The sequence below is a fragment of the Pinus tabuliformis genome, chromosome 3_2 (assembly GCF_031772625.1).
Source record: "Pinus tabuliformis cultivar Carrire ecotype Pingquan chromosome 3_2, CPIR1, whole genome shotgun sequence".
Taxonomy (NCBI): domain Eukaryota; kingdom Viridiplantae; phylum Streptophyta; class Pinopsida; order Pinales; family Pinaceae; genus Pinus; species Pinus tabuliformis.
Window position 1 is genome coordinate 492848856 of NC_142302.1, and position 20569 is coordinate 492869424.

A 20569-nucleotide genomic window follows, 5' to 3' on the forward strand; every position below is an offset into this window, starting at 1 on the left:
GATGGCACTCTTCAACCAACTCAATGGTGCTATGTTTCGTGTATGTATGATGAAGGAATTTAGGGCCATGTAGACATCTAAGGCCACTAATACCATCAATCTATCCATGTTAAGACTTGTAAAGTAAATGAAATAATGAGAGGCTTGTTTCAATCTTATAAACCACTTACCTTACATTCATACTAAGATTCGTCAATAAAGCGGAATATAAGGAAGCATTTGCTTCAATCTTATAAACCACTTACTCACCTAACATTCATATTAACATTCGTCAGTAAAGTGGAATATAAGGAAACATTTGTTTCAATCGTATAATCCACTTACAACTACCAAAGTCATCCTAATGCTTTATCATAACAAAGTACTACCAAAAAAATCCTTAAATATCACTCATTGTAACAAACTTTCAAATCTCACTCTAGTAATGTATCCTTTCACAGGGTACAGAGATTTCTAATCACTTGCATGTGTTTGATAACTATAACATGATTGCGGACTTCTAGAGCACCATGGTAGCCTTATCGATATATTGTTGAATGAAAAAGCATAAACTGCACTATTGAATCATACATTATGCATACTAGGATTTATTGTTTGTGCATATACTCATCATTGAGTTGTATTTTGATTTGGTTTAGTCATATTAATTGTTAATTCGCTTCTTAAATCCCTACACACTACTACTACAACATTCAATAATTAAAGTGGTCTAGGACATGGGAATGCAAAATAACAAAAACCAACTGATTGAAAATGTGAATGCATTACACATTGCATTAAAGAATGAAATATGAAAAAAGGAGTTGCATGGAACTATTTGTAACGATACTTTTGATGGGAAGGGTATGCCAATGATGATGGAAGGCAAGATATAGACAAATCATGAAGCTCAAAAGAGAAACTATTTAGTATTAACATGTCAATCCATATATATAGAGAGAGAGAGAGCTAAACCTAAGTTAATATGAGATATTAACATCTAATACAAAATAGATAAGGTGTCTAGAAAAACTTGTGTTACAGAGAAGAAGCAAGCACTTAATCAAAGATGAAATAAAAAACCATGATCCCACCAAATCATAGTTTAATGTCCTATTTTTACAAAAACAAGTCATGTTGAGTTGAACATAAGTATTAAAATAAGACATTAAAATAATAATATATCTCGTGTACCCTAAATTACACCGGCCATTATCCACCTTGAATTAAAAAAACCAAGTAGCCCTAACTAGTGTCATCACAAAAATAATACTTCATAACTGACCATCACTGATAGATGACTATGCATTGTCATTGTTGTCATCAAATCGACTTCTATTTAGGAGAAGATTGTTTATGTATAATGGAACGAGTTGGATAAAGATCAAAATTAGTGCATCCAATACTTCAGTTATGTTAGTGTGAGTTCATCCATTAGTTCAATCATTGCATAGATAACAAAGATAGGTAGAGGGTGACATGAATGAGACAAAGGGTTATATCCTATGAAAATACTACACTTCTATCATCCATTACTAACAAAACAGTCTAGCTTAGAGTGGTTGTTGAGTGGAATGTTACCCTCCACACCCATGTACTATTCACATTAATGACATGTTGAGTTCATATAGAGTATATTGTTGTAATGGCATCAAGCCTTCTTGTTAGCTGACCTTGTGCCTTGAAGATTCAAAAGTTCAACCTAGGTACCATTCTTGAAATGAAAAAAAAAAATCCCCGGAGATTTTCTCCAAATGGTGTAACCTAAAAAAGAAGGAAAAGGATTTTCTCCAAATGGTGTAACCTAAAAAAGAAGGAAAAGAAAAACACTCACAGAAGAAAGATAACGATAACAAGCCTACAAAATACCCATATGAAAGAAATAGATAATGTGAACATAATGATTAGTACAAACAACTAGTGTACCTCCCATCTAAAGCTTCTCAACCTCGTATTATAATAAGAACATTGTATATTATAACCCCTTGTAAATTGAAATCTGGAGGCTGCAATCTACCGCATATAACTTGCATATAACTTCCGAGGATAAAAAGAGTCTTCATTCATCTCAAATTTCCATTCGGTCCACTCTCACGTTAGAATGGAAAATGTTGTTCAAGTCCATCATGGGGTACTCCATTGCACTATATATATGAAATGACCTCGATAACTGCTGACTCACAATCCAGTCACATTTAGATTACATTATATCAGGAATATTTTTTGTAATTTATATGGACATTGGGGATAAAACGGCCCCCCTTATTTTTTCAGTAAAAAGTGTCTTTATATCAAGAGTTAGTAATCGTCTTTGTATACATGTCGAATGAAATCCTCAACAAGAGATACGCCATTAAGCTTGATTTAACAAGGAATAGATATTCCAAAATTACCCATGTTGCTTTTGAGAAAACACTACAAACTTGCTATTGAATGAATTTTTAATATGCATTATTATATAACCATTAGCCATGTATTCAATGATCATGCACTTCATCATTGGAATGACACAAGGTAAATAAGGGGGGCTTAAGTATTATAGATTCTTTAATTGAGAAGTACCTTGAAGTAAGAATTTACTATCATGTTAAAAAACCACCAGTGATGATTTTTTTAAACGAGCATAAATCATATTCAATCTTACCGAAAGTAAGCAATTTGTAATTTCTGCATGGCAGATGTCTTCACATTAAAAACGATTGTGGGTGTAGGCACATTTAGGTTAAAAGCATAAATCATACCCTCACTGAAAGAAAATGCATTGCAGCTGAAAAGCATTTAATGACTTGTGCACATGGTATCCTCTAAATTTAAAAAATAAAAAATAAAACTTTAGAGTCTGCAGAAGCTACCACCTTTCATCCGAAGACATTAAAAAGAAAGGAAAAACTACAGAGTCTGCAGAAGCTACCACCTTTCATCCGAAGACATTAAAAAGAAAGGAAAAACTACAGAGTCTGCAGAAGCTACTGCATTTCATCCGAAAACATCAAAAATAAAAATAAATAAAATCGCCTTTAAGGGCTCCAGCTACAAAATTCATGCCTGTAACAAGGAGGTGCATGTTACTAATCTTTTGACAATTCCATTACTGCCTAGTGTCTGCATTTCTATAATCAAGTAAACACAGCATCCGTACCAAAGGTACCCTGAGAAAGGCAAAAGAATTTCCTCCAGAATTTTATTAGACCACCAGACTGATATACATCAAAACATCGGATCTAGTTGAATCAATATACTTTTCTGTATAGGGAGCACAACAGCTCAAATAGGAATGTTGATTTTCCAACTGCATCGGTGAATTGTCTTGCCTCACTTCCAAGATCACACATCAGTTAAAAGTAAAGATGATACAATCATGATGTATGCCAAAATGAAAAATATACCAATTTGAATAAAGAATCGTGGATTGTCACGGACATTTGGAGACGTAACTGCCCTGTCTTGCACAAATTGTTTTATCAGAACTTGAGAATGGAACACGAACTGCTTAGCTTCAGTGTTAGGCAAGTCATACAAGAATAATAGCTGAGTCATGTCAGGATACTAGAAACAACTTACCGTGCTATTCTTTGAGAAAGGCGATGAAATGGTAAACTTTGGATGAAAACAATACCAGGACCTGTAAGATGGGCAGTAAAGAGGCCATCCCCCTGCAAAATTATTCTTTACCTTTAGTGCAACCCAACTTCATATTAGTGCAAATGCACCTAAAATTGTTAAACTTGGTAATGCAGAACCCACCCCAAAAACTGCACGCCTTGCAGAGCCTGCATATTTGATGTGGGAATCTATAGTGCTTGACATAGCAACAACACATGCTGCATCAACAACTAATACTTCTCCAGGTTGCAAATTTTTCTGTACAACTGGATGATATACCAAAGCCAAAGCATGTTATCATATACCATATCATTTGGAGGAGATCAAAAAAATCAAGAAATTGACACTGTTCATATGAATAACATGCTGCTATGAATCGATTAATAATACTAACTTTGCATAGTAGATATTCCCTTTCAAAAACTGAATATGCCAGAAAGCTGCACTAGAAGGCCTTAGCAATGGACATAAATACGGTAAATTTTTCACTTAGCTGTTACAATCTGGTTATATTTCATTGTCTTACATTAGGTGCTGCATCTCCTTGGTAATCTATCAAACTCATTTCACTTCATTTAAAGATAGACAACAATAGACTTAGAAGTTTGATTCCGAAAGGTTGTCGGCCCACTCGAACAAAAACAAGAAACTATAACTTATAGGAAGATTGTTTAATGCACTTTCCTCCGAAAACTGAACGAGAATTGGACTGCAACATGAAAGCACCCTTCTTTCCAGAAGATAGATAAACATCAAGTAATGCCAGAAATCAAGTTAATGGGAAAAACAGAGAAACATATCCTTCGGCATGCATCAATTATTATATTTTATTGTATATTCTCATGTGTTGTACATATTGTCTATCTATGCTCTAGAAGTTTCTCTGTATGTTCACTAGAAACTTCCTTCCCGTAAAAGCTTACTGGTACATCTTTTTTCTCCTAGAAGCTTCCTTCCTCTAAAAGCTTCCTTCTATATACTATATCCATTGTACTCTATGTTGAAAATTATAGCTCACAGGAACTTCTGCACAGGTTCAGTGTGAACTTGCAAAAAATAGTTTGAGATATTCTCGGTAATGTTGCACAAAGCGGGGACAAAGCAGGTGCCTTTTTTGGAAGCGAAGAGTCAGAAGCATCTTCCAAAAATCCTCGGAAGTAAAGCATCCCAAAAGCGTTTATTTTATATAATATATATATCATTGCATTTATATTCAAAAAAACATCCAGAATGCCAAATTAGTTGCAGAATATATCAAAGCATGCATACTTGTACATAAATCAAGATAGAAATGGCATCCATAGTACATTAACGATTAATTATTCGAGCATCAACCATGTAGAATCTACATTCTTCTCCTCTTGTCTAGCCTTTGCCTCTACCTCGATTCTTTAGGGACATTAGTCAGCATCAATGTTTTAAAAACTCAGACTCGGACTTGGAACTGGCCGAAGGTCAACTCCAACTCAAACTCTGACTTGGTATCAATTTGGACTAGTTGATTCCAATGACTCGGTCTTTGTAAAAAGTACATTAAATATTTAATTTTTAATGAAAAACATATTTTTAAAATTTTTCATTCATGTTTCCAAACTCAAAGCATTAGAATAATAGAGAGAAGACAACATATGATCAAAGTATGCTCATGAATATATCTATTATATCAAAATGGCACCCAGTGCACTGTCCAATACATGTAATATATAGAGATCAGAACAAAAACACATAACCAAGGAGGCTCTAAATGGCCTCTACAACAAAACAATACAACTACAGGACTACAAGTCACTAATACAAAATACTATGTAATGATTACCACTGCTAGACAACGCAACATCATCTGGCCCGGACCTGAATTGGAGTCAAATAGGGAAACCCATGGCTCCTCCTCTTCATCAAGATCTCCAACTGCAATTGTAAAAGTAGTAGCACTAGCACTAGTTGCACGCTGAGATAAACAAGCTATGCATCTACGTCGTGGCTCAGTAGAGGAAGTGCCTACAGCTGGAGGACTTGGGGCTGGTACTAGTGGATCTGCATCTAACTGATTAGTCCCTAATGCATCCAACTCCATATCAACATCAACATCAATATCCTCGTCAGGGTCAAACTCTGTTGGTTGAGTCTCCACTACCCAATCTGAGGTTGGATCAATATCTTCCAACACGGTGGAATTTGTATCAAGTCCTATGTTCAACAATTGGTTGCATCTTAGTTGGAGGTTGTATTGGACGAAGACTAGATCATTTAATTGGTTTTGTTCTAAATGAATTCTCTTCTTCATGTGAATCCTCTCAAAGACAGACCAATTGCGCTCACACCTAGAAGCACTGCAAGTTTGACTCAAAATTCAGATTGCAAATTTCTGCAATTGAGGACATTGGCTACCAAAAGCTTCCCACCAGTGTGCTACAAAAAACATAGTTGTGTAATGAGTTAGTTCAACAAATTATATCCAACTTTCAAATTAAAAACAAATTAACAAAATAAGAATTTAAATATTGAAATTGTTTACTTGGCTCATCTCCTTCCCTTTCAATTATTGCTAGGTTTTTGCCAAAGGTACCCGTGGCTCTACTGAAACAAGTGATATGTCGATGTATCTCCAACTGCTCACTCTCATCAAGGACCATGCGCTCAAGGCACTCATACAATCCATCTTTCACTTCCCCAGTCAAATCTTCTCCTAGCTGAGCTTTATAATGATACCTTGGGTTCAGGAAATACCCAGCTACATGTATAGGGCGATGGAGTTGATTGTTCCATCTTTGATCAATGATCTCCCAAATAGGCCCATACTTAGCCACTCTATCCTTGTATGTTGCCTTTATTTTCTCCTTTGCCTGATCCATAGCCTCATAAATGAAACCCATAACCAATCTTTCCCCATCCACCGACGGCAACACCTTAACTTGTCGCTAAGCTATTCTCACAATCTCTGTTGCCTTTTTCCAAAATGTGTCATCATTAACTTTCTTTCTTATATCTTTGCCATCCTGTTTGCGGGCCCATTGACATCCATTCCATTCATCACTGGAAAACATCTTCTGCAAGTTTTTATGTTGGAAAAGCATAGATTGCAATGTCATAAAGTGAGTTGCAAATCCAGCGATGGCAGGCCTAACAAGATCTTTGCCCTTGTGTTTTTTCTCATCAAGCTCAAAATCCATGAGTGATTGTAGATATACTTTGTTATGCTTTTGGCATGCTCTACAATGTTCTTGATCCAATCTATTTTACCAATATCCTCAAGCATGAGGTCTATGCAATGTGCAACACATGGGGTCCAAAAGATGGTTTTGTGTTTTTCCTCTAACATTTTACCAGCAAGAACATAGTTAGAAGCATTATCTGTGATGATTTGAACAACATTAGCCACCCCCACCTCTTCAACAACCTCATCCAAAAGTTGAAACAACAAGTGAACATCTTTCATCTTATCATATGCATCAACTGATTTTATAAACATGGTCACCTATGGGAAAAATATAAGAAAATTTATGATGGTACGATTCTTTTGGTCAGTCCATCCACCTGACATGACGGTACATCCTATTTTCACCCATGAGCTTTTGAAATCTTTCAAATATTCCTCAATAGACATAACCTCTTTATGCAAAAGAGATCTCCTTAATTCATGCATACTAGGGCCTTTGAAGCCCTTACCAGCAACAATGATGGCATCAAACATAGGTTCATAATACAGTGAAAAAGTAGCATTAAAGGGGATATTAGTATCATACCACCATCTAGCTATGTAATCAGAGGCAGTTTCTCTCAATTCCTTCTTCCAATGGTCATCTAAATTAGGTTGGATTTGACTTCGATTAGCTTGAAAACCATGTGCACTATCAGAGGGAGAGGAGGGTGAGAAATAACTTTTGAGACTACCCTTCTTTTTACCCTTACCCTTTTCTTAAATAGACTCCAAAGAGGGAGGAGCAAAGTGAAATGGGTTGGATGCATCAGTACAAGGGATAGATAAAGAGCCCTTATAATCAAAATTGGGGTTGGCTACCATCATTTGTTTTAGACTTCTCTTCCTCCTTATTTCAACCTCTATTGCTTTTTGCCTAGCTTTGTCTTCCTCAAAGTTCTCAAATTTTTTTAGCAACTCCTTTCTAATTTCCAATTTTCTCTAGTGGTGTTGCACATAGGACAATTTGGCCTCTAATACCAGCCAAGTGTTGTTTCAACCTGTGAATGCCCCCTCCGCCTCCCTTTATTTTTTTATGACAAAATTTGTAATACATTTGATTGTCAATCATCTCAGCATATGCCCAAGCAGCATCTTTCACTCTAGAAGCCATTTTCTAGAAATTGGAATTGGAAATGAAAGGGCAAAAGTCTAAAAATGAAAAGAAAAAAAAAACAACTCTTTATTTTTTCTAGAAAATTTACTCATTTCAATTTCTGGTCGGTTTATATCAGGCTCGTCCGGTCCGTTACCGAGCTGGCCGAGTCGGTGACCAACTCGGTCGGTTCGGTGACGGAACGGATGTCGAACCTATTAATTCGCTGAGTCGGTCTGCGCTGTTGAGAAATCTAGGGCATCAAGATTAGGTGATTTCTCTATTAATGATAACTGCTTGTGAATGCTTTTTACTTCAATAGATTAGGATCTTGTGTTTAGTTAGATTATTATAATGTTCTTCTTCATCAAACAGCTACCAAAGCATAAACAATAAAGAGACAAGAGACACAAAATGTAGGCTATCAGCGAGGGCAAAAACCTCTCCCACTTGAGAGGAAAACCCAAATGAATTCTTCTTCTTATAGAGACTTCAAGACCCTTGACCTATTTGCCTCTCGAAAACCAAGTCACAAACCTTCCTTGATGAGATCCTTCTTGAATCAAACTTATTGCTCTTTCCTCCTTTGGTCAACGCAAGTCAAACTATCTGCACTTCTGAAATTTCAAAATTTCGGTCTCTTTCCATATCTGCAGTTCATACTTCTGCAATCTCACATGTGGTAGGAGTAGGAACAAGTTTGGAGGTGTTTCCCTTCTTCGCTATCTTTGGAGACTCTTCTAAGTGAACTCGGCTAGCAATAGAGTTGATTTGGAGATCCTTTAATTGCTTTCTTTTGGACTGTTATAACACCATTGCAAAAACCCTAGTTTTCCTATCACACGTGTGAAGATCCTAGCCCAAAATAGTGCCAAGTGATCCTCGCACTTCCTATTGCAGACTTCACCTTGACCGAAATTCTTACTTTTGAAATGAGGTCGAGCTGCCTATTTATAGTGCTTTCCCATGAAAATAAGTCAACATGAGTTGTATGTGAGCCGACACGTCCTTTGATGTAGATCCTTTAATCCATCTTGAAGCTGACTTGATGGCGGTGTTTGAGCTTGGTCTTTAGGGGCCTTTTTATTCTTTTAATGACTCATACAAATTTGTAACATGCCCAAGAAGGGTCCTTCATACATGACATTGACTCAATTTGACTTTATGACCAATCCTAAGGGCTCACAATGGGAGTCTTACCTAACAACAAAATTCCTTGCTCATGAAACCCATGAGACAAGCATTACAATAATAATTTTATTTTTCTTCTTTACATCAATTACATAAAATCACAATTACACGTCATTATGAAGACCGAACCTAGTTACATTTCTCAACACGGACAAGGGTATGGCTCGGTCAACTAGGCCAAGTCCAAGTCAGACTGGCCTGGTTTAAAAACACTGGTCAGCATTGCCCAATTGTAATCAAACTGCCTAATCCAAGCCTTAAAATATGGTATAAAAAGCTTAACATGCCAGATCAATGATTTGACTAGAGTGAAGGGTACATTTTTGCTAAGGCCATGACAAAGGAGTTCAACAATAAACACCACCAACACTAGGGTACATATAGAGCTTGGTGCTCTTGATTAAATGTCAATCTCATACCCTCATATGTGATATAATCTAATGAAATGCCACATCCCATTGATCCTGAAAACTATTACGTCTGCTAAATCTTGAATGGAATATGAAATTATATTTTCTCCATATGAAGTTCGATGAGGTTAGAACCACTCCCAAACATCCCGACTCATTTCATGGTAATGTTAAAGATCGCTTTTACTTTAAGAATTTAACATTACCATGAAACCCTGAAAACTATTAAGTCTGGTTAATTTTGAATGAGATATGAAATTATATTTTCTCCATATGAATTTTGATGAGGTTGGAACCACTCTCAAACATCCTAAGTCATTTCATGGTAATATTAAAAATCATTTTTACTTTAAAAATTTAACATTACCATTAGGGAGCATCTAGGGAGCACCTTGAGAGTGTTCGAGAAGCACAATTCTTCACACAGTGGTTCCAAAATTCCAAAAACTGTGCAAATCCAACGCAAAGCGCGGTTTCAAGGTCTGGTGCATTGTGTGTGTGTGTGTTGTGCGGGGGGGAGTTCTTGTAACACTGATTTTCGAAAAGTAATTCTATTTTGTAATTCACTTTAGTAAAAAAGTGAAAGCCTTATATTTAGCAATTGATTTGAAAAGTTTATCTCATACATGAATTAGACTGAGAGTAATCTCAAACATAGATTCTCAGCTAAAAGTATAAAGACAATCCAAAGAAGAGGCTTTTAACATAGTTGAATAGTGAAGCAGGTTGTGCAATAGAGAGAGAGAAAGAGTGCAAGCAGCTACAGAAGAGACGTTTCCAAGCAATGTGCAAACCCATACAGCCATACAACAAATTGTACTTTCTCAACAAGTCATTTCGCTCAGTTCAAGGTGAATTCGATAACAATGCAGTAATGTTTTTTGGCTGGTAGCTTATGGAAGTTTCCTTGTAAGTTTTCCGAATGAATGGAAAGTTGATTTGAAAGAGTAATTAATTATGTATGTGTGAAATTGATTTTATGCTTCCACTTATTTAATTTCTAGTTATTATGTGATTGATGCTATGATTTGAATTTAATTTCAGCACTAATTAAATTTAATAATTTATTATTTAAATTCAACTTTGTACCAAGTCTCAAAAAGAATTTGCATTCAATTTCGATTATGGGAGATAAGGGCTTTATAAGTTTGTAGTGAAGTTCAAAAACTAGCATGCCCTCACAAACCGAAGGAATCGAGCCTATAGATATATCTTAGGTAATATGGGTTAGAGAAGGTAATTTGTACAAGCTCCAGGGTGAACATGTTCAAACCTTGGTTCATAACATTGACAACTTCTATGAGTTGTGGCACAAGAGGATGGGGCACCTACATCACAGGGTGTTGCCTATTCTAAGGGAGTTAGCCACAAATCTCCCAGAGTTCAGTATTGGGCAATATGGTGCATGCACACAATGCATGCTTGGGAAGTATGCCAAGGATGCTTTCCCAAGCAGCAAGCATAGTTCTAAGGAGATTCTAGACCAGTGTTGCACGAAGCGCCCCCCCCCCCACGGTTCCAAGCCCCGAAGCGCGTCCCGTACAGAAGCGCCTAGGAAGCTTGGCCGGAAGCGCCGCTTCGGCTTTTTTAGCTGCTTCCTGGAAATTTGGAAGCGTTGTACGGAAGCGCCGCTTCCGAAGCGCCAAAGCGCGCTTCGGGTGTCAAAAGCGTGGCGCTTCGGAGGAGGAAGCATACGCTTCCCGTACGCTTCCGGAAAAGCGTTTAGAAAATCGTTTTTTTTTCAATTTTTTTTTAAATTTTAGGTGAGTTTGCTTGTTGGGGGTGGGTCCACCTTGGGTTAGGGTGACGAATGAAGGCAAAAAAAAATATAAATATAGCAGATGCTCCCTCATGGTAATGTTAAATTCTTAAAGTAAAAGTGATATTCTCCTTTATTTTTCATTTTCATCCTTTTACTTAAATTTTTAACATTACCATGAAATGACTCAGGATGTTTGAGAGTGGTTCCAGCCTCATTGGACTTCATATGGAGAAAATAGAATTTCATATCCTATTCAAAATTCAGCAGACTTAACAGTTTTCAGGAATTCAGGATCAATGGGATTGTGGCATTTCATTAGATTATATCAAGTATGAAGGTATGCAATTAACATTTAATCAAGAGCACCAAGCCCTATATGTACCCTAGTGTTGGTGGTGTTAATTGTTGAACTCTTTTGTCACGCGGCACGCCCTTAGCAAATAATTACCTTTCAATCAAGTCAAAATCATCGATCTAACATGTTAAGCTTTTTCTACCATATTTTAAGTCTTGAATTAGGTAGTTTGATCAAAATTGGGCAATGTTGACTAATATCCCTAGACAATCGAGGTAGAGGCAAAGGCTAGACAAGAGGAGAAGAATCTAGATTCTAGATCATTAATGTACAATGGATGTTATATCTATCTTGATTTATGCAAAAATATGCATGTTTTCATGTCTTCTACAATTAATTTGGTATTTGGGATGTTTGTTTTGAGTATAAATGCAAAAAAATATAAAAAAAAGTATATATATAGCAGACGCTTCCGCGGACGCTTTGCTTCCTAGATTTTTGGAAAATGACGCTTCGGCGTCCCCGCTTCCAAAAAACGCTTCCGCTTCGTGCAACATTGTTCTAGACCTAGTGACAAAGGATGAGGAGCAAGAAGCTCTAAAGGTCAAACCTAGATCACTAATGATTGCCAAAGTAGTACAATGGATTTCACATGGAGAAGGAGAGGCAATAGCCCCTAGCACTTCTATTAGGAAACCTCAATGGTTCACTTTGTCATTAAGGGATGTTCAAGAACATGTTGATACTCCTAGGAGAAGGAAGCTACGAAGGCTAAGCCTAGATCACCAATTATTGCTAGAGTTGTACAGTAACCTTTAGGTGGAGAAGGGATGGTGGTAACCCCTTGCACTTCTCTTAGAAGACCTCGATGGTTCACTCAGTCATTAACGGATGCTCAAGAGCATGTTGAGAATCCTAGAACCACATTCAAAGAGAACGAGCCTCCAAAGGACTTTCTAGACTATATGGCATTCATAAGCAACTTTTTAGATTCTAGGCCTTCCAACTTTCAACAGGTATGGCCGAATGCCATGGTCAAAGAGTACACATTCATCATGAAGAATGATGTTTGGGACAAAGTACCAAGATCAAAGGGGAAATTAGTTGTGAGTTCCAATATGTTCTACAAGATCAGGCATGCAAAAGATGGTGGCATTGAGATGTTCAAAGCAAGATTTGTGGCAAGAGGGTTCTCCCAAAGAGAGGGAGTTGCCTACAAGGACACGTTTGCTCCAACCGTCAAAGTAAACTAAAGTAGTTATGTCCTATGTTTCATTTATGGGATGGAGGATACATCCGACAGATGTAAAGACAACTTTCCTTAATGGAACCCTTGAGGAAGAAGTGTATGTAGAACACCCTCAAGAATTTGAAGTGGGAAGGAGTCCCATCTTTGTTTCATAATAAAAACCTTGAGTCAATTCATGGTGAGGCCCAAGCAATGGCATTGGAATCTTGGATAGCAACAAAATGTGTGCTTAAGTATTTGAAGGGCACAATGGAGTATCATTTGAGAAAATTGGATATGGTGAAGTGACGTTGCAAGTTTATTCAGACTCAAATTGGGCAAGCAATGCAAAAGATAGGAAGAGCACCTTAGGGTGTTGCTTTACCTTAGGATCGACAATGGCATCCTAGTTCAACAAGAAGCAGAATTCCATGGCGCTTAGCTCAGCAAAGAGTGGAGATCACTTCATACGAGATAAGATTCAGATGGGAGCGGTGAATCTCTCAATATAATCCCACAAATCAGCAAGTAATTAATATTCTAACCAAACCCTTCACAAAAGGGAAGTTTGAGGCATTCAAAGACAAACTTGGATTAGTGTAGAATCCCTTCCCGCCTAAGAGGGAGTGTTGATAATTATAGATCGAACAAGAAATTTTTCATATGCTAGTTTGAAATATTTTCGACAAGTGATCCTCGTTTCAAAAAATAATTCTATTTTGGAATTAAATTTAGTCAAAAAGCAAGGTTGCACGAAACGGGGAAACGGGTACGAGTTTCCGAAATGGGAAGCGATACGAAACGCGACCTCCCCAAATTTTGGAAACAGGGAAACGCATATATATATATATATATATATATATTAGGACATTTAAGAAATATGTGCACTCATAAAGCATATATGATACATTCTAATTTATTACATTATGATAAAATTGTCAATTGTCAATGCATAAACTATAAGTATCTAAATTTACATCACATTTACTCATGAATAATCACATAATGAAAATAGAAATATCCAAAATCAGCCACGAGAAATTTCTAATTTTTTGTCTCGTGCTTGATTGGGAGTCTCCTCCTACATAGTCGAATGACCTTAGTGCTCTTGATTAAATACAAGTTTCATACCCTAGTACCCTACAATCTCTTGATTATTGGGAGTCTCCCCTGCATAGAGGGCTTTGTTCTCTCGATTAAATACAAGTTCCATACCCTAGTACATGATAAAATCCAATGGAAACATTGCAATCCCCCAATCCTAAAATCCTGAAAAACAGATAAGTCTGCTGGATTTTGAGTGAGATCTAAAATTCTACTTTCTGCATATGAAATCCAATGAGGGCGAAACCACTCTCAAACATCCTGAGTCATTTCATGGTAATGTTAAAAATTTAAGTAAAATGATGAAAATGAAAAATAAAGGAGAATATCACTTTTACTTTAAGAATTTAACATTACCATGAACTGCATATCAACACTAGGGCAAAAGTTCACTTTTATAACTTTAGACAGGCATCTGGAAGCAACTAGAAGTCACTAGGCTAACGTAAAAGTAGATTAGAAAATAAATAATAATAAAAATAAATAAAAAAACACAAGTAAATGCTGAAACGTGGGTCATATGGCCCTGAAACGCGTTTCAGGCCGTACTGGCCACGTTTCAATTTCGTGAAACATGGCAGTACGGCCTGAAACACGTTTCAGGGCCGTACCAAACGCGTTTCAGCGTTTCGTACTCGTTTCCGTACGGAAACGCCCTCCTACCCCACGTTTCCTGCAACATAGTCAAAAAGTGAAAGTCTTGTATTTAGCAGTTGAATCTAAAAAGTGTATCTCATCCATGACTTAGACTAGGAGTAATCTCAAAAAATATTTCCAGCTAAAAGTATAAAGACAAGTTGCCCACGAGGCATAGAATAGACAGTGGTGGGGTGTATTGTTAAGGCACTTTATGATATGAATGTCACTAGTTCGAAACTCCATGGGCAAAAATCCAACCATGTTAAGGGTTGGGGTGGCCTAGTCCGAGTGCGGTCCCCGAGTGATTTTGATGGCTTAGATGCCCCTAGGTCACAATTTCCCAAGCCAAAGGTTAAGCATGTAGTCAACTCAGGACTCACACAACTTAGCAAACAAAAAAAATTATAAAGACAAGTCAAAGTAGAGCCTTTTAACACAATTGCAATAGTTGAGCGGATTGTGAGAGAGAGAGAGAGCACAAGCAGATAGGAAAGAGACATTTCTGAGCAACGTGCGATCCCATATAAGTATCCATATGGCGCACTTTTTTGTGGGCAGCTTGTAGAGGTTTCCTTGTAAGATTTTCGAAGGAATAAAAAACTTATTTGAATGAGTAATCACATGTGTATTGTGAAATTGATTTTATGCTTCCGATATTTAATTTATGAATATCGTGTGATTAATGCTATGGTTTAAATTTAATTTCAACATTAGATAAATTCTTAAATTTATTAGAAATCATAGGGGCGTTTGTCACATAGGTTTGGAAATTTTCACAATCTATATATACAAAAACAAAGCCCAAGGGAATAGCTCAATTGTTTGTTGCCAATGTTGTTAGGTATTTGGCTAGTTTCATGCCAGTAGGTGCTTGCTTCAAATCCCTTAGTTGAAGCACACTAATCTATGCCAACGGGTTCATTAGGGATGTCATCCATGAATGTGAGGAAACAACACTTGAATTTATCCATGAAGTAACAAATCCCAAGGTGTTGGCTCAGCCAGTTGTCACTAACGTTGCTAGGCAATTGGCTAGTTCCGTGTCAGCAAGTGCCTAATTCAAATCCCCTTGGGTAAGGTGCACTAGTCTATGTCAATGGACTTAGTATTAAAAAATCAATAAGGCAAAAAGATTTTCTTTATGTCGATAGTTACTTGTGATATTCTTATGTTCTTATTAACTTTCTTGTGTTCTTCTTTTATCTTAGTTCATCAAGCAATTACCAAAACCATAACACGAAGATCAAAGACACCAAATGTAGGCGAACAGCCAGGCAAAACCCCCATCTAGGGGAAAACCCAGCCAACAACTCTTCATTCAATAGTTTCACAAGATGATCCAAGATTCCTTGACCTACACACAGACTTCCTCCAATCACCATGTCAGCTCTTCCTTTCTTCTAGATGATAACCTTCCAGCAACAACTTCAACATAGATGCAACAGCAGATCTTCGACCTTGATGCAATAGTACTTCGATCTTGAAGCAGTAGCACTTTGATCTAGAAGCAGTAACAGAACTTCGACCTAGAGACAACAGAAATTTCAACCTTGATGCAGTAGCAAAAACTCAACCTTGATGCAGCACTTCGACCTTCCAGTAGTAGCCCAGTAAATTCACACGTGTGAGAGAGAGATGACCCAGAAACTTCAATTTTCTTCTCCAATAAATCTCCTTATACTTCTTCTGCAATTTCGTATTATTCTGCTTCCCTTTATTGAATATCGAACTTATGTGAGTGATTCTCCAAATGAATCGAACTACACTTATTAATAGCCTCTTCTGTGGGTCGAATTACCCTAATGTAGGCCGACTTGATGTGGAGGTGACAAATGACTTATTTGACTCAATAAAAACCTTTTTACATGATTCAAAAGCCCAAGAAGTGTCTCATAAAAAGAACAATGACTCTAATGACTCAATATAAAACCTAGAAGTCCTCAATGGGAACTTTGACCTAGAAAATGATGACCCAAGCATGAAACCCATGCTTTAATAAGTTATAATGATAATAATAAAAAATTATTTTTCTTTCTTTTGATAAATACATTTCATTACGACTCAAATACAATTATGAAGACCGAACCTAGTTACATTCTTCAACACTCCCTCTTAACTAGGGAGGTATTCATAATTACACATATATATACAAGTACATGGAAGATCTCAAAATACATGAACCACGAAGAGTTTCGGCACACACGGTGCCATGGACTAGATTCCTGACTAGGGCAATCTATCCGGGTGTGACTAAGATGGACTAAAGCTTTCAGCCTCTCTAGGTACCATCAGGCTTACTTGCTAACCATCAACCCAAGGAACTAGGTGTGTAATGCAAAGTCAAAGCTCTATGACCAACGTCACCCTCCCTATTTCGAGAACTAGACATCAATACCCAAGCCGACCAGATGTCCTCCTAGGCACTATGTATTACACACAATGCCTCAACACTCCCGATTATTCAAATCGGTAACATCAAATCTCTCCCGATCAAACAGATCGATAACATCAAGCATGCTTTCAAAACTTCGAGAGATTTACCTGAACAATCACAACTGCAATCGGTGACAAACTTTCAAATACATAAGTAAACACAAACCTTCAGGGTCTTTGGACATCTTGATGTTGCCTTGATTGTCTCAATTTATTACAGTAGGACTTAGAGACTTCCCAAACGAATCTTGACAGAAGTTTCCTCAACCATACAACTTCCTTTCCTACTTCACATGCAGCAACATATTCTACAACTGAATCCCTCTTTCCTTCTTTCAGCAACACCTTAATATACATTCTCCAATTTCTTCTTCAAGGTATCCATCATGACTATAATATGCCCTCCCTCTCAACTTGGGAGATATACCCTTTCTTTTATCTAGGCTCCCTCTTAAGGAGATCAACTACTTTCTATGACATCGGAGAATCTTTCATGGCTTCAATCCTTCTTATCAGAGTCATCTTGATTCATATGACTTCCTTCATCATGCTTATCAATCAAATCAACTTTACTTACGAATATCTTCAACATCTTGAAGATTATGTACCTGCACAACTTAAACAACAAGTACAACCAAATACATATATAGAAGCATGAATTTAACTATATCAGAATCATAGAAGCATTAGACTTTAGACATCAAATACCTAAACTTAGTTAGGTTCATAATCAGCAAGAGACACATACTTTTAAACTTCAACTTCTTGCTCGGGTTTGGTTATAACCCCTAGATTACATCAGTGACTCAATCAAGATATCAGTCTCATTATATCTAGGGCCTCATTATTACTTTTAGAGATATGACAAACTCTACTATGATATATTGCAAACCCTAAAAGCAACTCAAATAAGTATAGTTCTACAATGCATCTAACGATTTTCAGAATTTATATATTAGACTTCTACTAGGATTTAATGCAAATCTTAGATTCCAGTTTGAGACACTAAGCCTTAGATATCAAAAATCAAAACCAATCATAACACAATCTATGGTTTCAACTTTCAACAATATGACCAACTTTTTGTAAACACTTGACTTTATGATTACATTTTGAAACAATACCACCATATCCTAGAATATCAAACTAATACTAGGACTTTGTTACAAACCCTAGAATTTACACATTATGAGCATCAACAATTAGGTTACCGCATATACATATCTAGGATTTCATAATCATGAACAAGCATATCAATATTCATTAGGTACACCCAAGACACAAATAGCAATACATTTAAAGTCAGAGATATAACAATCTTGATTGGGCTAGGGTTTTGATCAGGGGGACAAACATACACCTAGGGTTTCATTCCTAGGAGCTTACTCTAGATATTATAGGGGCTTTGCTCATAAACCCTAATTTACCAAAGCCTCAAGGTCTAGCAATTCAATACATAGTCATTACCATCCAATCCTAAAGGACTAAGGTTTCCATAACAATACTAAAACTCCAAACATGACATTACCATCAAATCCCCAAACATCAAAAGAATAGTGTTTTCTAGATTTCATCAGTAACCCTAAGTAGACTAGGGTTTTTCACATTGACATACCCTTACGTTAAGGTTTTACAAAGAACCTTTTAGGGTTCCACAAACATGATGATTTTAATGAGGGTAGATTTAATCTAATGATTAATCACCCAAATAAGAATCTTTATGTTTCAGAGGCCCTAGACATAACACTTGTTAGTAATGTAAAGCAGATTTATTAGAATGAATGAATATACCTTTATCACGAAGAGAAAAAAGCTTATGGTCTAAGACATACCTTTAAGTTGTTTTCTAGACAAACCTTATAGGACATCAATTCCAATAGAACTTCTATCATGCTTTGTCTTTATGAGGTCTTCTCCATAGCCCTTGAGCATTTAGCAAACCTTTCCTAAGAAAAATATGAAAAGAAATGTTATTAGCATCTAGTACAAACTCATCTAGATAAGAGAAGGAAACCAAATATAAAAGGATAATACAAGGAATAAGATACTTATCTTTGAAAAATGGTGAGGGTTCCCTCTCAATCCAATCTCGAGGGATACCTATAACTTTATCAAAACAATTCAAAAATATTTTTCCAAAGCATGTTAAACCTACAAGTACTAGAAATCAAAGCATAAAGGAAAATAATTCAAAACTTTAGAGTAGAGGACTTAGTAGTGTAAGTCCTTTATTTCCAATTCTTCGGTCTTGTTCTTCTTTGGAGATCCTTCTTCGGCAACATTTGCTTGATCCCTGTTTCTCTTTTTATTCCTAGGATTATATGGACAATTGCTTCTATAGTGACCAATCTTGTGACAATTGTAGCATTCAATCTTAGATAGGTCTATCTTCTTTCTTAGCCCTTTGGACTTCTTGAAGGTTCCTTTATTCTTGTGATGTGCAGAATAGGCATTTGAAATTTTCTCCTCTTCATTCTCTTTGTTGCTTACTAATGAAATTCTAACTTCTTCTTGACTACATGCATTCCATAATTGTTAGAATGTAGGAGTGTCCTTCCAACTGTTGATCCCTGATGCAAAGGCACTCCAAGATGTTGGTAATTCTAGAAGTGCAGTGATTAGGTACTATCTCATCTATTGCCTAGAGTTCATCTCTGATTCTAGCTATTCTTACAAAGAAGGATGCCACAATGTCATCTTTTGTCATCTTCATTGTCCTTAGTTCATTCTTAAGACTTGCAATTTGACCAAGATTCTTGATTGTGAACAATTTGGATAAGGCCTCATACATCTCTTGAGCGGAATCTATGTTGGATATATATGGGATGAGGTTATCCTTTATTCCATCCACCATTAGGGTCATGGCCAATATCTTTGTTTCTCTAAACTTTGCCTTTTCTGCATCACTTGATTCATTTGTGGGCTTCTTTACTTTTCCTTTGACTAGATCCAAGACTTTATTCTTCTCGAGGATGAGATCTATCCTCTTTTTCCATGCCCTGTAATTGGATGCTCCTTCTAATTTGTTTTCTCCCTTCAATGAGTTAGACATGGTTCTTGAAGATAGTAGGCTTGTCTCCTTATATGATCTTGATGACCCTTATTCAACTTCTTAAAACTTCTTATTCTCTTTTCAATAGATCTTTAGGCTGCCTTTTTCCTTCTTCTTCACCTTAGCTCTGATACCATGTTGGAAAATCAGAAAGGCAGAAAGATTTTCTTTATGTTGATAATTACTTGTGATATTCTTATGTTCTTATTAACTTTCTTGTGTTCTTCTTTTATCTTAGTTCATCAAGCAATTACCAAAACCATAACACGAAGATCAAAGACACCAGATGTAGGCAGACAACCAGGGCAAAACCCTTATCTAGGGAAAAACCCAGTGAAAAAATCTTCTTTCAATAGTTTCACAAGATGATCCAAGACTCCTTGACCTAGACACAGACTTCCTCCAATCACCAAGTCAACCATTCCTTTCTTCTGCAGATGATAACCTTCCAACAACAACTTCGACCTAGATGCAACAACAAATCTTCGACCTAGATGCAACCGCAGATCTTCGACCTAGATGCAATAGCAGATCTTCGACCTAGATGCAACAACAGATCTTCGAACTTGATGCAATAGCAG

General features: G+C 36.7%; 1 protein-coding gene across 4 annotated transcripts in view; it reads right to left on the reverse strand.

Moving 5' to 3' along the window:
* Window positions 1-2722: 2722 nt before the first annotated feature.
* Window positions 2723-20569, reverse strand: part of LOC149181448 (uncharacterized) — an 84171-nt gene continuing 66324 nt past the window's right edge. For 3 of the 4 annotated variants that reach the window (XM_089416622.1, XM_089416621.1, XM_089416620.1), the window contains exons 8-10: window positions 3724-3848; window positions 3541-3632; window positions 2723-3418 (exon numbers count right to left, since the gene is read on the reverse strand). In XM_089416622.1, the coding sequence (XP_089272748.1) occupies window positions 3304-3418; window positions 3541-3632; window positions 3724-3848 (332 nt within the window). In that variant the 3' untranslated portion in view covers window positions 2723-3303. The remainder of the gene's footprint in view (window positions 3419-3540; window positions 3633-3723; window positions 3849-20569) is intronic. The other variant, XR_016257008.1, reaches the window with a different exon arrangement.